The sequence below is a fragment of the Typopeltis vanoorti genome, chromosome 24 (assembly GCF_054136105.1).
Source record: "Typopeltis vanoorti isolate ZY-2024b chromosome 24, IOZ_Tvanoo_1.0, whole genome shotgun sequence".
Classification (NCBI taxonomy): Eukaryota; Metazoa; Arthropoda; class Arachnida; order Uropygi; family Thelyphonidae; genus Typopeltis; species Typopeltis vanoorti.
The window spans coordinates 23,363,393-23,383,139 of record NC_143572.1 but is presented as its reverse complement, the minus strand read 5'-3'; the positions used below and the strand labels follow the sequence as shown (position 1 = coordinate 23,383,139).

The 19,747-nt window shown below is 34.9% G+C and overlaps 1 protein-coding gene across 1 annotated transcript in view; it reads right to left on the bottom strand.

Moving 5' to 3' along the window:
* AMPKalpha (AMP-activated protein kinase alpha subunit) overlaps positions 1-19,747 on the bottom strand; it is a 265,316-nt gene that overhangs the window by 170,461 nt on the left and 75,108 nt on the right. Inside the window, exon 7 of the mRNA XM_090414193.1 lies at positions 15,156-15,204. Coding sequence (XP_090270319.1) covers positions 15,156-15,204 — 49 coding nt within the window. The remainder of the gene's footprint in view (positions 1-15,155; positions 15,205-19,747) is intronic.

Here is a 19,747-nt window from a genome sequence, read left to right as displayed (position 1 = left end):
CATACATCCTCTGTCCAAAAAGAAAGCGAACTTTTCAAAAATTGAAGAAACTAGTGGCGCCACTTGTTGTATCTTTTTGTTGTTGAAAGCGGCAATCTTCATTAGTGTTGTGTCGACTGTTTATGACATTCATTTCATTTGAAGCTGAGTTATAGTGCCAAGGATGACAGCGTGTTTTGATGAAAGGTCAGAAAAAGAGTTTCAAAATGAGAGCTGCAATTGACTTTTGTGTTAAACTTGATAAAAGTTTTACCGAAACGCATCGACTGCTTCAGAAAGCATATGGTGATGAATGCTTATCCTGTACTCAAGTTTACGAGTGGTTTAAGCAATTTCAAAGTGGTCGTGAGACGCTTGAGGATGCATACTTGAGGATGAAAAGCCGTCCAAAAACTGGACTGAGCAAAGTTAACATCCAAAAGTGTGTGATTTCACCAAAGAAAACCCGAAATCGCCCGTGAAATTTCGGGCGATTTTGGGTTTTCTTTAGTTGAAATCGAAGATGAACTGGGGATTCCAAAATCAACTGTGCACAACATTTTGACTGAGAATTTGGGTCTGCATAAATTGAATTTGTGATTTGTTCCCCATAAGTTGACAGATGACCAAAAAAAGTATCGAATTGAACACTGCAAGGACCTCATTAAAACTGCTCATAAGGAACCAAACCTCCTTGAAATGATCATTACCGGTGACGATCGTTTCAAGCACCAAAGTGCTGAGTAAAGACCACCAGAAGAAGAGCATCCGAAAAAAAGTTGCTTGGAGAAGTCAAAAGTAAAGACAATGCTGATTTGTTTCTGAATCCAAGGGCATTATCCACAAAGAATTTATTCCGCATGGCCAAACGTTTAATGGTGAGTTTTTCTCGAAGTTTTGAAGTGATTAACAGCGAGAATTTGTCACGTACAGCATGAATATCGTGACGAACGACCATTCGTCAAAACACACTGCCACTCTTGGCACTATAACTTGGCTTCTAATGAAACAAATATCATAAACAGTTCACACAACACTGATGAAGGTTTCTGATGATGCTTTCGACAACAGGTGGCGCCATTAGTTTCTTCTATGTTCGAAAAGTTCGGTTTCTTTTTGCACAGAGGGCGTATATTATTAATGTCTATTAAGCAGCATTTCAGAAGATGATCCATGGTTTGTTTTTCACCACATGAACAGCTGTCATTGTCTGTGTAACCCCAACTGGCCATATTCTACTTTGATTTGCCCATTAAGGAACAAAGTCTATTCAATGTCTTCCATCTTTGCCAGTCAAGATGTAAGCCGGAAGGAAGAGATTCGTTTAAGTTCAGAGCCTCTGGAGATTGTTCCTGTCACATCAATCAACGGTTCCACTGAGTGAATAAAACTTTTCCTTGATCTTAGACTCTTATGTACTACAAAGGATGCCATCATCATCATCATGAAATTCATGACAGGTATGTACAGGATATGATAGTACTACATGAAAAATTTACATCATTACTAACTTCCTATCTACAATTTTCTTCCAAATCAGTCTGTCTGTTACTTGTCAAGACTCCAACATTATCAGATCTTATATTTCTATCATCTAAGGCACTTTGTACCGTATCAATCCACCTATACATTGGTCTTCCTATGGGTTGTTTTCCTGCCAACCTGCAGACAACACTTGTTTTGCTAATCTTTCCTCGCCCATTCTGTTCAAGTGACCATACTACCTGAGATTAGCTCTGCTAACGATTCCTGAATGCTGACAATGTCAAGTTCTTTCCTAATATCCTCGTTTTTTATATGATATTACCATTGATGCCATCATGTTCACACTTCTAATCTTTCTCAGGACTCTCATATCTGCGGTCTCTAGTCTTTGGTCAAGTGTTTTACTTCTGACCCAGCTCTCAGATCCATAAATTAAAACTAGTTTGAACACTGTCTTGAATACAACTAATTTAGTGTTCCGACTAATTTCTCTCTTATTCCAAATGAATTGATTCAATTGACTTCCTGCCATACCAGCATTGATGATTCTGTTATCTATTTCCATATTTAATTTACCATCTTCACTAAAAATCATGCCTAAGGAGCTTAAATGTTTTACTCATTCCACAGGTTCTCTGTTCATAACGCAGTTGATATTTTCAACGATTCTACCTATTTTAATGTCTTTGTCTTTTTATTGCTGACCTTCATACCATACATATTACAACAGTTATTCAATTTAGTCAAAGAATCTTGCAAACTTGTAGCGGATTTATTTAGAAGTATAACATCTCCCACATAAAGCTACATAGAGCTGACATTAACATCTCCAATTTTGATATCATGTTTAATACCACTTTCCTTCCTAATGTGATCCATACAGATAATGAATAACAGAGAGGATAATGTACATCCTTGTCTCACACCAGATTTAACATTAAACCATCTTCCTGTACTTCCTTCAATTCTAACTGCACTTACAACTCAAATAAATTGCTTGATATAATGCCCCATTGACATCATATAACTATAGAGTATTGAATAGCTTCTTTTTTGTCACCATGTCATATGTCATTTCCAGAATACAAAACTTAAATACAGATCTTTGTTATATTGACATGATTTCTCAACTATTTGTCGTAAAGTGAAAATCTGATCCTGACAGCCTCTATTTGGCCTGAATCCAGCTTGTTTTTCACCAAGCTTTTCTTCCACAATTCTTCTCAACTGTTTCTCAAGTATATTTGCATAAATCTTACCAGGAACACTCAATAGGGAAATACTTCCATAATTCTCACATTCAGTTTTATTTCTCTTTTTATATATGGGTACTATACTAGCTCTACCACAATCATCGCGAATTTGCCGCTCTGGCCAGGCTTTTTGAACTATGCAGTGCAGCCACTGTAAGACCTTTATACCACCACACTTCAGTATTTCTGGTCAAATATCATCTGCTCCCTGCCTTTCCACTTTTCAAGCCTTTGATGGCTTTTTCTACTTCAAGTATGGGCATGTATTCCTGACTGTGTGTCTGTTGAGTTTTTTACCACTGTGCTATCACTGCTTGCTTCATTTAGCAATTTTTTGAAGTAGTTACACCACACTTCAAGGATATCTTTTTCTCCTGTTTTCATGTCACCTTTATCATATCTAATGCCTTTTACAACACTCTTATCTCGATTTCTAAGCTTCTTCAACAACCTCCACATTATTTTGCCACTGTCTTGATATTTATTTTCTATATTCTTGCCAAAGTCCTCCCATGACTTTTGTTTAGCTAGTTTCACACAGTGTTTAGCTTTCTTACATTTGTCTGTGTTCTCTAAGAGCACAAGTTGACTTATTTGCCAGGAACTTTTGATATGCTTTCTTCTTTTCCTTCTCTGCCTCTTTAACTTCCTGTGTCCACCATGGAGTTCTGATTTTTCTATCCTTGCAGACAACCTCCCCACATGCCTCTCTGGCTGAATCAATCAGGGTTTTCTTCAAGGCTTGCAACTGAATCTCCAAGGTTTGGTTCCTGTTCTCAAACTCTTTCATTTTTTCTTCAATAAGATTTGTGTATTTTAGTCTACAGTTCACACTAGAGAGTTGCTCAACTTGTATTTGCTTTCGTGTGTAGAGGCTTAAGTGCTGTGAGGACATCATGTTGGAGGCTTAATGGTTTTTTACAACACTCAAAAAGAATTAAAATAGAACTTTTATTTGCTTTAAAACTTTCTTACGTTATTCTTTTCAATATGAAATTCATTTTTATCCTGCTCAAGACTAAATAGTGATCACTTCCAATTTCAAATCCTCTGTACACTCTGGTGTCCTGCACCAGGGAGAAAATATTACTATCAACAATAACAGAGTCAATGAGACTTTTCTTATTCCTTGCCTCTTCTCTCCATGTGAATTTGTGCACATTTTTATGTTAGAACATGGTATTAGTAATAACCAGTCCATGTCCTGAGCAGAAATCCAACAGGTATTTGCCATTGGTTTTAGCTTTGCTCTTTTCTCCAAATTTTCCCAAAATATTTTTATGTCTGACAATCATTTTCTACTCTGCTATTTAGATCCCCAACAAGGACCAACTTTTCCTTTTTCATTGTGTGAGTTGCTTTTTCTAAAGCCTCAAAAAAAATTCCTCCACTTCTAACTTAGTATAACCTTCTGTGGGACCACAGGCACAAATAAGTCTCATTGTCCAATTCCCCATTCTGATATTTGCCCACATCTCTCTACTTGAGATTGCCTGCCATTCAAGAAGATCAGCCTCGTATTTTGTGTTGAATAATATGGCTACTTCTGCTTTTCCTTAATTGTTATTGCCTGAATATAACATTTTGTATTTATTGCTCAGAAAGATCTCAACAGTTTTGGTCTTTTTTGTTTCAGTCACCCCTATTATGTCAATCTGGTACTTATATAATTCCTTAGCTAGCTCCATTTCTTTGCCATTCAAGCTTCTTATGTTGATAGTACCAATCTTTATAACTCTGGTGATGTTGAGTTGGGGTTTGTTTTCAGATTTGTTCCAGTAGCTGACTTTTTGCTGTTCACCACAGGTTCCCTGGCGAAAACAACGTGGGCCTTGTGTAACCGGGTGATGCCCCAGCCGGCATGAAATTTTGTCATGTTGTACCATCATTTTGTATATTGGTTTAAGCCAATAAGAATATAATTTGTTCGGTTAAATCCCAAATTGCCAGCCCATCCTCGTTCTTTCAGTATCCAGGTAGATATCCAACAGGGTGCACCACGAGAAGGTGAGGATTGGACATTAGGTCAGAAGCCCTGGTCGGTTCTCCGCATTCCTTTAAAGTCTATGTGGAGATTTCCTCTCAGTTATACAGCTTTGACCCTTAAGCATCCCGAAAGGATGCCATTCATCATTTAGTTGTTGTTTCTGCTCATATCTACTCCATGTAGTTCTCTGATGTGAGAAGGTGCAAAACTAGACAGTACGTATAGCTGGTCGATTTTTGTAGGCTTAAGGCAGCTGTAATGCGCTAACATGTTTCATTAAGAACCTTATCAATAATTTCGACATATGATGAGCTTTCCAAAACAAGGCTAGCATACTCGGCTGTCAAAAAAGTAGAGTGCCAGTGCAGAGGTGTGCAGTACTTGTGGATTTGCACCCCACCGAGATTATGTTAATTGGCGCAGAATATTATTACGTGTTTGAGTTTTAGTTGCTATCTTCTCTATGTGTCGCTTATAATTTAGGGTCCTATCTAGTGTAACACCTTGGATTTGAATAATTGACCAGTTTCACACCATTCCATTCTATATTCAACTCTCTCCTCGCCACCCTATTATTGAGATGGAAAAGACACATTTGAGTTTTACTGGGATTTGGTTTGAGTTGGTTTTCCTTATAGTAAACTATATGGGTTTCTAGCTCTTGTGTGAGCTGCTTCTCAATGTCATCAAAGGATTTTGCTTGATAAGCTATTGCTCAGTTATCTGCATATAAGAAGGTTCTTGACCGTGGATTTATAGGTTGGTCATTAGTGTGTGTGTGTGTGTGTGTGTGTATATATATATATATTGAAGAGGAGGGGAGATAGCACACTTCCCTGAGGTAGACCATTTTTCTGGATACTCCATCTGCTCTTTTTTCCTTGAGTGACAATAAATCATGGGAAAGATATAGTTTCAGCCATGGGTTCGATTAAAGGCACTGGAAGCATCCTATCTCTTAAGTTTGTGCATAGAGAAAACAGGGAAACTTCATTTTATTGGGAAAATTTACTACTTCCAGCTATAAAAGAAGTGATAAAAACTATGTTTGGCAAGAAGTTACTAAAAGATATTGATTTGAATTCTGTTTCAAATGACACTGTCGGTCGCAGAATTAATGATATGCCAGAATTAATGATAATTGAGATGACATAGAATCTCAGTTAATCGGAAGAGTTAAGAAAAGCCCTTATTATACGTTACAAATAGACGAGACTACTGATGTTACAAATGATGCGCAGTTAATATGCTACATAAAATATGCGCATGATAACAACATTCATGACAATATTCTGTTTTGTAGAACTTTGTCATCCCAAACAACTGGAGAAGAAATATTTCACACACTCAATAATTCCATAATACGCAAAGGGATCCAGTGGAAAAAATGTATGGCCTTCTGTTTGGATGGAGCTCACACCCTTACAGGCAGGCAAAGTGGGGTTGTTTCTAAGGTCAAGGAAGTAGCTCCGGATATGAATTGGGTACATTGTTTCATACATAGGGAAGCGTTAACCTCCAAAGGAATGCCACCAGAATTTAAAACTGTGCTATACAACGCTGTAAAGCTAGTTAATTTTTATTAAGACTTGATCATTAAATAACAGGTTATTTCAGTACTCTGCAATGAAATGGGCAGTGAATATATAACAATGTTTGCTTCATTCTGAAATTCGCTAGCTTTCCAAGGGCAAAGTACTAACAAGGTTATTTCAATTAAGGCACGAAGTTTTATTGTTTGTAAATGAATGCAATTCTGATTTTGCATGACTCCTTGTTGACGAAGAATGGTTATCAACACCATCCTATCTTGCAGACATTTTTTCGAAATTAAATGAACTAAATCTCTCCCTTCAGGGAAATTTTTCAACTGTTCTCGATGCCTACGACAAAATAAAGGCATTTGAGAAAAAAACTGGTGTTATGGATTAGTTATGCAAAAGACAGACAATTTGCACCTTTTCCAACATTGAAATCCTTATTAGTGAAAAATGATATTTTTGTTGATTCTGAGTTTCTGGAAAGAGTTTGTGACCAGCTCAAAACTCTGAAACAGAATTTTTAAACATATTTTCAGAATAACTTTTATAAGAAATTTCCGTGGGTGAGCGATCCATTTCAGGCTTACAGTCATGAGTACAACCTTTCATTATTGAAAAAAGTACAGTTAAAGTACAGTTAAGTTAGACTTAAAAGTACATTTTAAGTCTACTGTCAAGTGACAGTAGACTTAAAATGCAATTCCTTGATCTTGGTTTGGCTCAATTCTGGATCTCGCCTTCACTGAGAAGTGAATTTCCCGAATTATCAGAAGCATTGAAAATGGTCACGCAGTTTTCTGCAACCTATCTTTGTGAGAAAGGATTTTCATCGCTCCTTCAAATAAAAACAAAATACAGAAATCGTCTTAGAGTGTGTGCCAATCTTTGACTGAATTGACCAATATTGAGCCAGATATCCAACAACTCTGCAAGAGCTGAGAAGCTCAACCATCTCATTAAAAGTAAGTAAGTAATAGAATAATTACATCATATTATTTACTTGTTTAATAAAAATTAAAACTTTTCAATGATGATACACTTTTATTCATTTACTTCCAATTTATTTACGTTTCCATATGTATTCAAAACATGCTTTTAGATTTATTATGTTATAAATGGCACAGTTTTTCCCAAATATTGGTAATCCTTACAGAGGTTTTTTTTAAAAAAAATCACATAACTTAATGGTCTGTAGAATTGTTTTAGGCATTTTACTGGTCCTTGAGCTTAGAAAGGTTGAGAAACGCTGCTGTAGAAGATTCGAATCTGTAGGCTGATTGTAGAGCGAGTAGGTCAATCACTCAGCCAACCATGCTGACCACTGTTTAACAGCAGTGCTTGTATTTTATGTTTCATATTTGAATCCTTAATTGCGCAACTGATAAAATATATAAAAATATTATAATATTCCATAAGGAACAAAACTACTGATTGAGTTTTATGTGGTAAGCAGTTTTGTATTTAAAATTTGTTTACTATTTACATTCCATAACCAGAATATAATTAGAAACTCCTGAAATTTTGTATTCTTTTTTGTATTTATTAAGCATTTCATTTAGATTAATTAGTGTATTTTTGCAATATTATTGTGGTTTTTACTTATTTTATTGTTTTACTGTATTGGTTTTTACTGATTGAATATATCATCATCATCAAATTCCTGCCATGTACCCTGAATAAGTTAAGAAATGTTTTAACATAAAATATTCAGGTCACAACTTTAATTCAACTTAGGCAGAGAATGTGGAATGTTGGCAATAGAATAAAAAGATAACTTTGTGAATGCAAATCAATTAAAGAATAAGGAATTGTATAGAACTGTATAAAATGCTTGTAAAATATAATATGTAATACGTGTGGGCCAGATGTAGAAATCAATGTAAGGTGTTAAATCTACTTAAGAACCCCGTTTCTTGTACTAAAGTAGCTAAGCCTGTGAGCCAGAGTTCAAGGGTCACCTTTAACCGTCCTGTGTTATGCATGCAAAAGGAGGGAAGGAAGTTACTGGAAAGAGAAATTAAAGTGCTTTCCAGGAAGAGAAAAACAAGTGCACGTGCGACAAAATAGATGGAGCTGAATAGAATGATGTAAATACACGTGACCGTGTTGGCAGGCATCGCGATGGCCGAGAAATACCGAGAGGAGAAAAGATAACAAAAAGGCCATGCAGACCCCCATTCGAGGCTTTTTTTTTTGGGTTCCTGGTTCCTGACCTCTCTCGGACATAGGTCGAGTTCGTCGTCGGAGAAGTCCCTGGCTGGCCGTGGAAGGCATTGGTTCATCTGTCGCAGCATTTGGAATGGGCCAAGCTATATCCTTGGACTAGGATAGCTGTGTTTTGTCATGGGACGGAGGAACCAAACATATGCCGTCCATTTCAGGCGATGTTCCCGTGCCACCTCCCATCTTTTCCGCTGAGATTCCATTCGTGTAGTCCAATCGAAGACAACCAAATAGGAAGCTAAGCTAGAAGGCCTTGATGACCAGACAAGGCAGGAAAAGAGACAAAGCATCAAATCAGAGACGGTAAGGTAGACTTTTGATTGTGATTTACAGTCATAGAAGAGTGTGATCCCCTATGAGAATATATAAGATGGACTAATTTTATGGAACTATAAGAATTGTCTATGACTTGGCTGAGGCCCATTTTTTTAAGATTTTTTTGCCCTATGAGGCCGAGTGTATCTCTATATGAGCTAATAGTAGTGTATAAAGTAAGTTAACTAATGACCACGTGTGTGAAGAAGGAATAACAAGTGCCTAAGAATTAATGTTGAAAATGCTTATATTAGTGGTCTATGCAAGTTTGTTTGTGTGTTTAGTGTAATTAGTTTGAGCCTATGTCTTTACTTGAGAATACTCTTGATTATGTTTATATTGTATACTTGTATAATTCCTTGAGCTTATTAAATTATTTCTTTCAAGTACCTGCCTGACCTGTTTTGTCGTATGAATTCAAACAGCCGCTCATAAAATAATAACGAACTTAGGGGGATAAACCCAAGTGTATGAATGACTAAAGCGAGCCACGACTGTAAGAAAGAGATAAGTGAATGGAGGTATAAAGTTTATTTCAGTTTAATCATCATGTATCATTCTGAGAGAGCCACCCTGGGTAAGAGTCCCGTCTATCCTAGGTATCAGCTGGCACAGTAAAAATATAAATTTTGTTAATGCTTATCGGATGAACTCTATCAGAATGTTGTGTGATTAAACTGTAGGGAGGCCAATAAGACTGCTTAGAATAAAAGGGAAGAAAATTTCGTAAAGGATAAACGTTTATTTGTGTATATAAGAAAAATAAGATTACAGTATAAGTAATCAAAAAACATTTAAAAGAGAATTTGGTGTATATGAAAAAACAAAGAGGTGAGCTGTCTATATGCAAATGCCAGGTGCATTAAAAACAAAGTGACTGAGTTTGTTGCTTTGGTGAATATCTTGTTCCTAAAATTGTTGGCATTAGTGAAATCTGGCTCTCTCAGAGTCAGATGTAGTAACCACAATCACGTGCAAAGAGAACAGTAGTTTTAGGAACGAGAGAAGAGATAGGAGAAACACTGGGGTGGGGGGGGTAATACCAATGATATCAGATAATTTAAGTCCAGTTAGAGTTTCTACTCTAACTGGAGTTCTTTTAGGATGAAATATATGGTGTGAGATGTTACTATGGACTTGGGAGCTCAGCTGCTGGAGATGAAGAAATGCATCACCATGGGTACTAAATGAGTAATTATTATAAATGATTTAAATTATCCAAAAACTGATTTGGTATCAGAGAAAACTCATGATAAGAATGAAGGAGAATTTAGTTGTTGTTGTTGTTGTTGCAAGACAACTTTCTCAAGCAGTGTGTGAAAGAAGCAACTTGGGGCCAGAGTGTGTTAGATTTGATGATAGCATCAAAAGGGGGATCACAGTTAAGGATCTGACTGTTTTGCCACTAGTTGGTGACAGTGATCATACCATAATGATGACCCGAGAAGTAGCCAACTATATGTATGTTCCAATTAGGACGGACTGCATTCTGAACTACAAAGATGTAAATTATGACAAACTCAGGAGAATACTATCTTTGGAAGCATTGTATCAGTTTATGAAAAAGAATATCAGCAACATATGGAAAGCTATGAAAAGGTGCTTAAATTAGGCAGTATATGAATATGCCATTAAAATTTGAAGAACAAATAGGGTGATAGTGAAATGGATATATATATATATAATCCAATTAAGCAAGACATCCATAAGAAGAAGATGAAGAAGAATATCGTGAAAATAAGAGAGGGCTATGAAATATATAAAGTGCAGGCCAGAAAAGTTACCACTATTGTAAGGAAAGCTAAGTTTGAGTATGAAAAGAAATTGGCCACACAGACTCAAGGTTCCTTCCCCACTTTTGACAATGCCCAAATTCCTAAGCATGATGAGATCTATCTTCTTGGGATAACATTAACCTCAACTCTCTCTTTCTTGGCACAAACATATTATAAATAATGCCTCCTTTGCTCCAAAAAATTAGGTTTTCTTTTTTGCTTAAGGTGCTACTTTAACTCCAAACAACTTTTAACTTTGTACAAATCACAAATCCATCTAGCCATTGAATATTGCTCTCATATCTGGGATGGTTCCCCTACGAGCTCTCTAAAGATACTAGACTCTATACAGAAAAGGGTAGTCACACTGATTAATGATCCTCTCTAATACACTTTGCTCACTTTGACACAGGTGCTCAGTTTCTGCTGCTTACATCTTCTATAAATACTTCTATGGCCACTGTTTATCACAATTGGCATCAATAATACCCCCATTCAATATCAAATCAGTACAAACACATTCAGCAACTAATCAACACTCCCTCACAGTGCAGCTCCAAATTCACATAACAAATTTCTCCTCTTCATTCACCCTTTTCATTGGTGCTGTCTGTAACAGTTTGCCATCTCATGTGTTTCCTAAGGAATACAATCTACAGCATTTCAATGTAAATGTCAACAAATTCCTTTTTGCCCATCCTCAGTACTGGTGTACTATGGGTTGATCCATCACTTGTGGATGGGTGATCCATAAAAGTAACCCAAAAGAATTTTATCATTAAGCTGAAAATAAAAGAATGAATGTAAAATAATAACTTTACTGATGGAAGATGATACCCTTGCATCAGAAGTAGATGCAGTTGTTCAAATAATGAGTGCTCGGTCCACTAAAGATCCATCAACCTGGTGTATATAACATAGTGTACAGTGCTATCAGAATGAATGTAAAATAATAACTTTACTGATGGAAGATGATACCCTTGCATCAGAAGTAGATGCAGTTGTTCAAATAATGAGTGCTCGCTTCACTAAAGATCCATCAAACTGGTGTATATAACATAGTGTACAGTGCTATCAGTACATTGGATGAAGATCTAGAACTGTTGCATAACCTGGATAAGAATTCAGTAATAGGGACAGATGGGATGTAAGTATATATGCTAAAGGAATCTTCAGCCAAAGTGGCCGTCTTTGATGTTTGTATAATTTGAGTGCCAGTTCAGGAAAGATTCCATAGAAAAGGAATGAATGTATCATAATCCCATTGCACAAATTGGTATAGACTGATATGTCTAACCATTGACCTATCAGTATCACTGGAATGGTTGCGAAGTTGATAAGAACTCACACAGAAATGGGCTGACAGATAAGCTATACTTTGCAAGGAACAGCACGGGTTTACTAAATGGAGACATATTTGAGCAATTTGCTCTTATTTTATAATAATGTTATGGCTGAGTTGGATAAAGAAAATGGATACACAATGATACTGTTGGACTTGACTAAGGCATTTGATAGGATACCAAATGAAAGGTTGTTGCATGAATTGGAAAAAAATGGAATTGGAATATAAGCTGTTGGCTTGGATAAGTGAGTGTCTGACAGACAGATATCAAGTGGTAGATGGCAAGTGTGAATCTGCCAGATTAAGGTGACAAGTGATGAACCACAGGAATTAGTCCTACAACCGCTGTTGTTTAATGAATACATTAATAATATTGGGAAGGATCTGACAGGAGATATGTAACTGTGATGATGCCAAGATAGGTAGGGAGGGGAGAAGACAAGGGAGCATCTGTGGAAATTAAGTTTGTGTGTGCATTTAAGAAAGGAGTGAGAGCTAAATTTCTCTCTCACAAAACCACGAGTGAGTGGAATAGTATGTCTGTTGAAGTAACGAGCGCATTTAGTGTGAATAAGTTTAAAAGAAGGCAAGATGGCTGGTGTGCATGATATATGGCCTACATGGGATCATGGGCTCACTTGATGAGCCTCGATCCTCTGGAGGTTTGATGATAATGATAACAATAATAATCAGAAGAAGAGGCCACCTACTGCTAGTAGTAACTTTCGCTGTTTGCCTGGCTGTCTTAAATTGAGATGTGCATAATTTATTTGCTGTGTTATTATACATGCTGAAATGAAATTCCATGCTATGGACTTATTACTTTTGCATATACTTGACAACTTTATTTGAATAATTTGAAGTACCGAGTGATTTTCTAGTAATTTACTTCTGGCATTGTTCTTGTGTTCATTTAAAAAAAAAAACACTAAGAAAGTGTTGTATATATAACGTGAGGAATGATTTACTCAATTTTACTCAAGTCTGCTGTTTCCCAGATCACCTATACAGGTAATCCTCGTATAACGCAGATGTTTTCCATAGAAATGGCATGTTATATAAATCGTGTTATATGAGACTCAGATCACATAGAAAAAGTGGGGTTATGTTCCGAAATCGTTTTTTTTTTTTTTATTATATAAACGACAATGACATATCCAACAAAAATATATTTTTATTTAATTCAGGTAATTCATGTACGTTAAGAAAACATATAAACTATGAAAGAAATACATAATATAAAATTATAAATTGTAAGTAAACTTCATTGCACATAATGCATAAATGTTTTAGGCAAAATAAAACAAAGTGCATATTTTAATCATCATCACTGTCTTCAAAATTAACATTTCGTAGATGTTTTTTATTTACAAGTTGCCGGATGTCGTCATCACTTGGACATCATTTCTATAATTTTCATTGCATACTTCGGCTGGTTTAGTTATTAAGAAATCAGTAATAAGACCTTGCTTAACACCGTGCTGCAATTTTTTTATTAAGTTCATAATCTAAACAAATATCCAATTGTCTCATGAATTTTCTGGAGTGCTCCTTTGAGGGATTATTATCCATAAAATAACTTCCTAACTTTCTTGCCAAGTACAATCTTTCTGTTAATTTCTTCTTATACTGAATTCTTTAATGGATTCAACACAATCAGAATCTTCTGCACAACTTTCCCCACCGTTTGGTTCGACGTCATTTATTAATTGTACCAGTTAATCCTCATTTAAATCTGTTTTCCCATCAATTAATTCACTAATTTCATTTTCAACCATATCGCAAAAACGTGTACGATGTTTATTATACGACTTAGCTCGGCATCCATCTCCAGTGGATGCCGAGCTAAGTTGCATTGATTCATTTAAATTCAAGATCCTTGCAACAACTCCTGATTTTTCTCCATTTTTCAACTGATCCAAGATTTTAATTTTTTCTTCGAGAGATATGAATTTTCTTTTCAATGTTGTTTTTTTTTTCCCCTTTCATTGCAGTTTTAGTGGTCATTACTATAAAAATAAATTTTTCACATCAAAAAAGCATTACATATTAATTATGTATGTAATTCATCAGAAAATAAAGTGCTCAGCTTGAGATTAACACACTTATGATTTTTAATGCGCTTTCCTGGCAGAAAACGAACACAATTTTCAACCATAAACGCTTTATATGGTAAACAATTGATATACATGCATGCTAAAGGGTATTTCCCCTAATATAAATTCGCTTCTTATAACTACATCCATGATACAGGCAGATGCAAATTTAACGAAGATAAAATTTGATTTTTTTCTTCGTGAAAAATATTATCTTTGCGTGGCTAAAAATATATGAAAAGATAAAGGGTTACTACAATTTGTAGACGTGTTATATCGAAACTGCATTGTATGAGTACCACGTTGAACAAGGGTTATTACAATTTGTAGATCGCGTTAGATCGAAACCGGATTATATAAGTACCGTTATACGAGGGTTACCTGTATTGATCTATTTGATATTCTTCTAACATATTGGTGGTTGATATTCTTCTCATTGTTAAAACAACAAAATTGGTGTACAAAACTAAAGAAAACTAAAAAAAGTACTACAAAATTATTAGTTAATAACTTCTTTTAGTAACGAAACATGAACTGCCATATGAACTGAAATTTAAGAGTTGCAATTAATTTGTTAAATAAATACCACAATATCAACAAAAAATCTCAATTCTTTGTTTTTCTTACTGAGAGGCACAACTGATAGTCCTTTGGTTAGTGTAATAGGAAATAGGTTAAAAATTGGAAGTTTCACATTAAAGTTTTAAGCCTGAAATGTTTTCAAGGATAAAGATTAAGAAATTCAGATAAGAAAAAAAAAAAAAATATATATATATATATATATATATTTTTTTTTTTTTTTTTGGTGGCAGCAGCTAATTCATATAAACTATCATGAAAATTTTACAAGAATGAAAATAATGATTGGCATTCTTTGATGAGACAAAGTATAGACAAAAAAGATAATAAAGATTACTTTTATGAGTGAGTACGGACAACATATTAATATTAAATGTAACTACTAACTTTGCGAAATATTTTTGGACAATTCAAACTGTTTAATTCCAAGCTCATACTCTTACTTTTGAATTAAAAGATTTTACAGTGAAGCAAAATATGATGAGATGGCACAAACTGGCCAGAATAATAAAAGATAATGCAATATGAGTAAATTATGAAATATTTAACAGAATACACAAAAACATAGTTTACTCACATTTGATTTTTCTGAAGAGTGTAGGCACATGTTCATCATCAAATGGTAACTAGAAGGCAATAAATTCTTTAGCTCTTTAACAAATAATTAATAGTATTAAACAGATGTACTAACAATAAAACCCCAAGTTTTATATCAGTGCATCGCATATCTGTGCATACTGACTGTAGTCACAAAAGATGAAAAAAAAACAGCTAAAGTCTTTGGGAAAGATAACTTATTGCACAACTTTACACCTTTTTAATGAAATGTATAGCAGGTTTTTCAAAGGATTTCACTAAATAAAACTATCTTGATTATATGAAGCGTTTTCATAAATAAATAACATACAGTGGTATCTCGCTAATCCGAACCTCTTTAGTCCGAACCCTCCTGTAATCCGAACTGTGGTTTGAAAGAAAAAAAGTTGTACTTATTATGCATTATTATTTTGTGTACTACTATTTTTATTTAATAATTATTATTTTAACTATTTATTTTATTATTATTACAGTACAGTATTTTTTTCATACTGTCGATTGTACGGTTATACTGGAGGCCTATTTTGATTTATTGTGTGTACATGTTTGCTTTTTTATACTGTACAGTAGGTACTATATTGTCGGCATGAATCACAAATATACACAAAAAGAGGAAATTCAAACGTGCATAATTTGGTTAAAAATATAAATCCAGATGTTGATATTTCACAAACAGATGCTACGGAATGGATTACAGGTAGAAATGAAAGTGAATTCAAAATCAAATCAGATGCTGAAATTATAAATATGACACTACAGAATGAATTAGAAGACCAACTTGACGATAAAGAACTTGAAGAAAAAAAAATGAAACATGAAGAGACAGTTGACAGTTTTAATATGTGTATAGAATGGGCTAAGCAGAATGATACGCCATTCCACAAAATTTTGTTGCTAATGCAGCTCCGAGAAAAGCATTCGAAAAAAGTTTAGCTTCCAGGATGCAAAAGAAAATCAGTGACTTTTTTTATAAAGAAATAAAAAACTTTTTTGTGTGTGTTATTTTGTGAAACTTTTTTTTTGTGTGTTGTGTACAAGAAAGTGATATTTTTTATGCAAATTAAGTTACGTACTGAACAATGCAATTTTATTAAATCTGAATCCTCAACAATAGAGGTACATACAAATTAAATTTTTACTAAAATAAACTTGTGTACAGTGTTATTTTTTTTTTGTTTCACATTACAGTACTGTAGCTTTTTTCTATCAGTTAATTTATTTACAGAATTAAATTGATGTATCATTAGAATCTGATTATTTTTGTCTTAAATGCTAGTTATTGTCTCTTGGGAGATGATTTGCTAATCCAAACTTTTTACTAATCCGAACGAGCACGGTTTTTATTAGTTCGGATTAACGAGATACCACTGTATTTATCTTTTCATTAAGCAAATGATTTAGTGGTAAGTTTAAAGCAGACTAAAGAAACTTTATATTACTTGAAAGATTACAAAAAAAAAATCCAATTTTTTTTTTTTAAATTAACTTAAGAGATAGTCAGTTTATTATGGCTCACTGTATGATTAATATATATATATATAAAATCATAAATATTGTGAACACTACATATTAAATTGCAGTAAATTCTAATCAAGTGGGTACTGGTTTCAAAACAACTACTTCAGACTGGTGACTTGAAGATTTTGATCAACTTTGTATTGGTCAGTCACCAGAGGTGCAAAGAATTTATATATCTTTTCTTTTATTTCTAGTTGTTTAATAATTGTAGCTGTTCACTATTAATGGTTTCTCTTAAATATAAAGCTATTAACAGTACTAGATGCTAGGATTATGCAAATCTTATAAAGCATGCAGAAAAATTTACAGCCCAGCTCACTTCATTTCTATCTTATGTACTATACATTGTCTTGGATGAAACAAAAGTAAAATGCCTTCCAATATATGTGTGTGTGTGTACACACATACACTGCTTGGAAAAAAAGTCAACAGACACCATAGTGTAAGGAAAAAACAGGCATCGTGCCCACCTTAATAAGATATAGGACCTCCTTTTGTTGCAATGACTACAGCAATTCTACAAAGCATATTTTCCACAAACATATGACAGTAATCAATGTGAATTATGGACCATTCTTCCTGTAGGTATATAATGGTCCTGAACTGTTGTGGGGCAGACATACTTTGACATCAGCCAATCCCACAGATGTTCAATAGGGTTGAGATCAGGACTCTATGGTGGCCAGTCAAGTGTGGTGACATTCATGTCCACAAACCACACAGTTATAGCAGCACCCTTATGACAGGGAGCATTGTCTTGCTGAAAGAGACAATGGTTAGTTCTGTAGAAATGTCATAAAGTAGGAAGCATTGCATTGTCCAGAATGTTCAGATACCTCTTGGAGTTCAATGTTTGTGGCATCACAAACAGAGATCTGAAGCCAAACCAGAAAAAATAGGATCCCACTGTACAAGCTCTTTGCACCACTGAAGACGATGCTGAATGTTGGTTCGGGTCTGTAGAGCCTGCACATCGTAGTCCTACCATGAAAGCCCATATTGTGAATCGGTTCTGAATGTTTTTGTGCAGATTTGTGTTCCAGTTGATGCTTGGAACTCCGCATTCAACATGTTGGCTGTTTTTACATATTACACTTCATAGCACCCTACAATCACATTTGGTAATTTGGTGAGTGTGACAGGTTGTCTGCTGCAAATAGCACTTGCAGCTGACTCCCTGTGCTTCCATCTCAGTATAGTATCAGTGATTGTTGACCTGGGATGGTCAATTGTCAACAATTTGCCAAACAGACAGGCTCTGCAACATGGCATCCTATCATAACACCTTTTTCAAACTCCGTCAGTTGCCTTCTCACAGTCATTTCACTGGACACAGTGGCACTGACTCGGGAGCATCATATTGCTCCAATTTATACTGGCTACAAACACGTGACCCGTTACATGGCATGATTGCACCTTGCCCATGTGTGTGTGTGTGAGGGGTTCCTGTTAACTTCTTTCCAAGCAGTGTGTGTATATATATATATATATGTGTGTGTGTGTGTACACACAAATTTATATATATATACATATATGCAGGTATGTATGTACATACACGTCCTTCATAAAAGATATACCATCAATAATACTTTGTTCTTTTTTTGTATATGTACAGGATAATAAGAATGATCTAACCCTGTCCATCTTGAGACTCACCGAACCAAATTCACTGCCTACCCCCCCCTTCCTCTTTCATTCCATCTATTTCTGTTCTTTGGAACAATGTCCTGCCACTCTGCCTTCCTCAAAGAATACAACCTTCAGCTGTTCAAGCAAAATGTGAACAGATTCCTCCTTTCTTCTTTTCCTCTTACCCACAAATGGCAGTAATGTAGTAGAGGTCTTGCAGCCTTTCGAGTATGGATCAGATATATAAAAAATATTACTACATATAAAACAAACATATAAAGAATTACTTATTATTACCTGATGATTTTTAAATGATTGCTATTTTCATTAAACTACCATTGCAATATTGCTAACGACTTGTAACATTTAATGATATCATACATCTGGGGTTTTGCCAAAATGTGTCACACCTTATTATTATAATACTCTGGATTAGAGAAAAGTTGTTGGAAGTTTTTTCACTTGGTTATGCTATAAGTGACATCTTTTGGCAACTCATATATGAAAATATGACTTCTGCATTATTTCAACCTTAGTATCACCTCTGGGTCTGGCTCCCACTGAAGACACCTCAATAAAGGTTGAAACCTGTCTAGGTAGTGACCCTTCCCATAATGCATAGCATTATACATGTCTGCAAGGAGATTTGTTTCGCATTATGGAATACTAAGGCAAGTGATGTGAAGTCATACCACCTTTACCATGAGTTGCCCCAGTTCTGAAAATACTTCAGGAGCAAACTTTGTTTCCTTACACTTGGATAAAGGATTAAACCAAGTATATAATTTCTTGGTATTTAATTTATACTGATAGGTACAGACACAGTCTCTGCAAATCACCATCTTTGCACTTTTCCCCCCAAAATTAAATTTAAAAAACTGTGGTGCGAGATATAGGGAATTTTGGAAATTAAAGTTTTTCAGGAAAAAATTAAACTGACATTTATAATTAAATTCTCAGTATTCGTTATAATTTATAATTGCTCACATTATTTATAAAATAAATGCATTTAAAGTTTAATTATCAACGTTATTTACACGATTGGCCACTCACCTTCATCATGCGACATATCTAAATCTTCAGCAACAATGCATCTGTAATTAAATTAAAACAAACAGGTTCATGGGTATGACTTACCAGAAATCTACTATTTGCTATCGCTACTACCGGTCTTGTATATGATTGGGGCAGTATTAACAAAAGATTGCATGACTCAACAAGAAAGGCAAGTTGTCGATTGTTGAACTGAAATGCTGATTCTCTTCAACCACATTCCAAAATATCTGAAACTTCCGTAATAACATTCACTATTTCTTAAAGTTTTATTAAGTGAAGTATATGCAAATTTTTAATTTGTTTTTCTGTAAAGTAAAATCAGGGGTGCAAGATATACATGAGGGCAAGTTATATTCGAGTAAATACGGT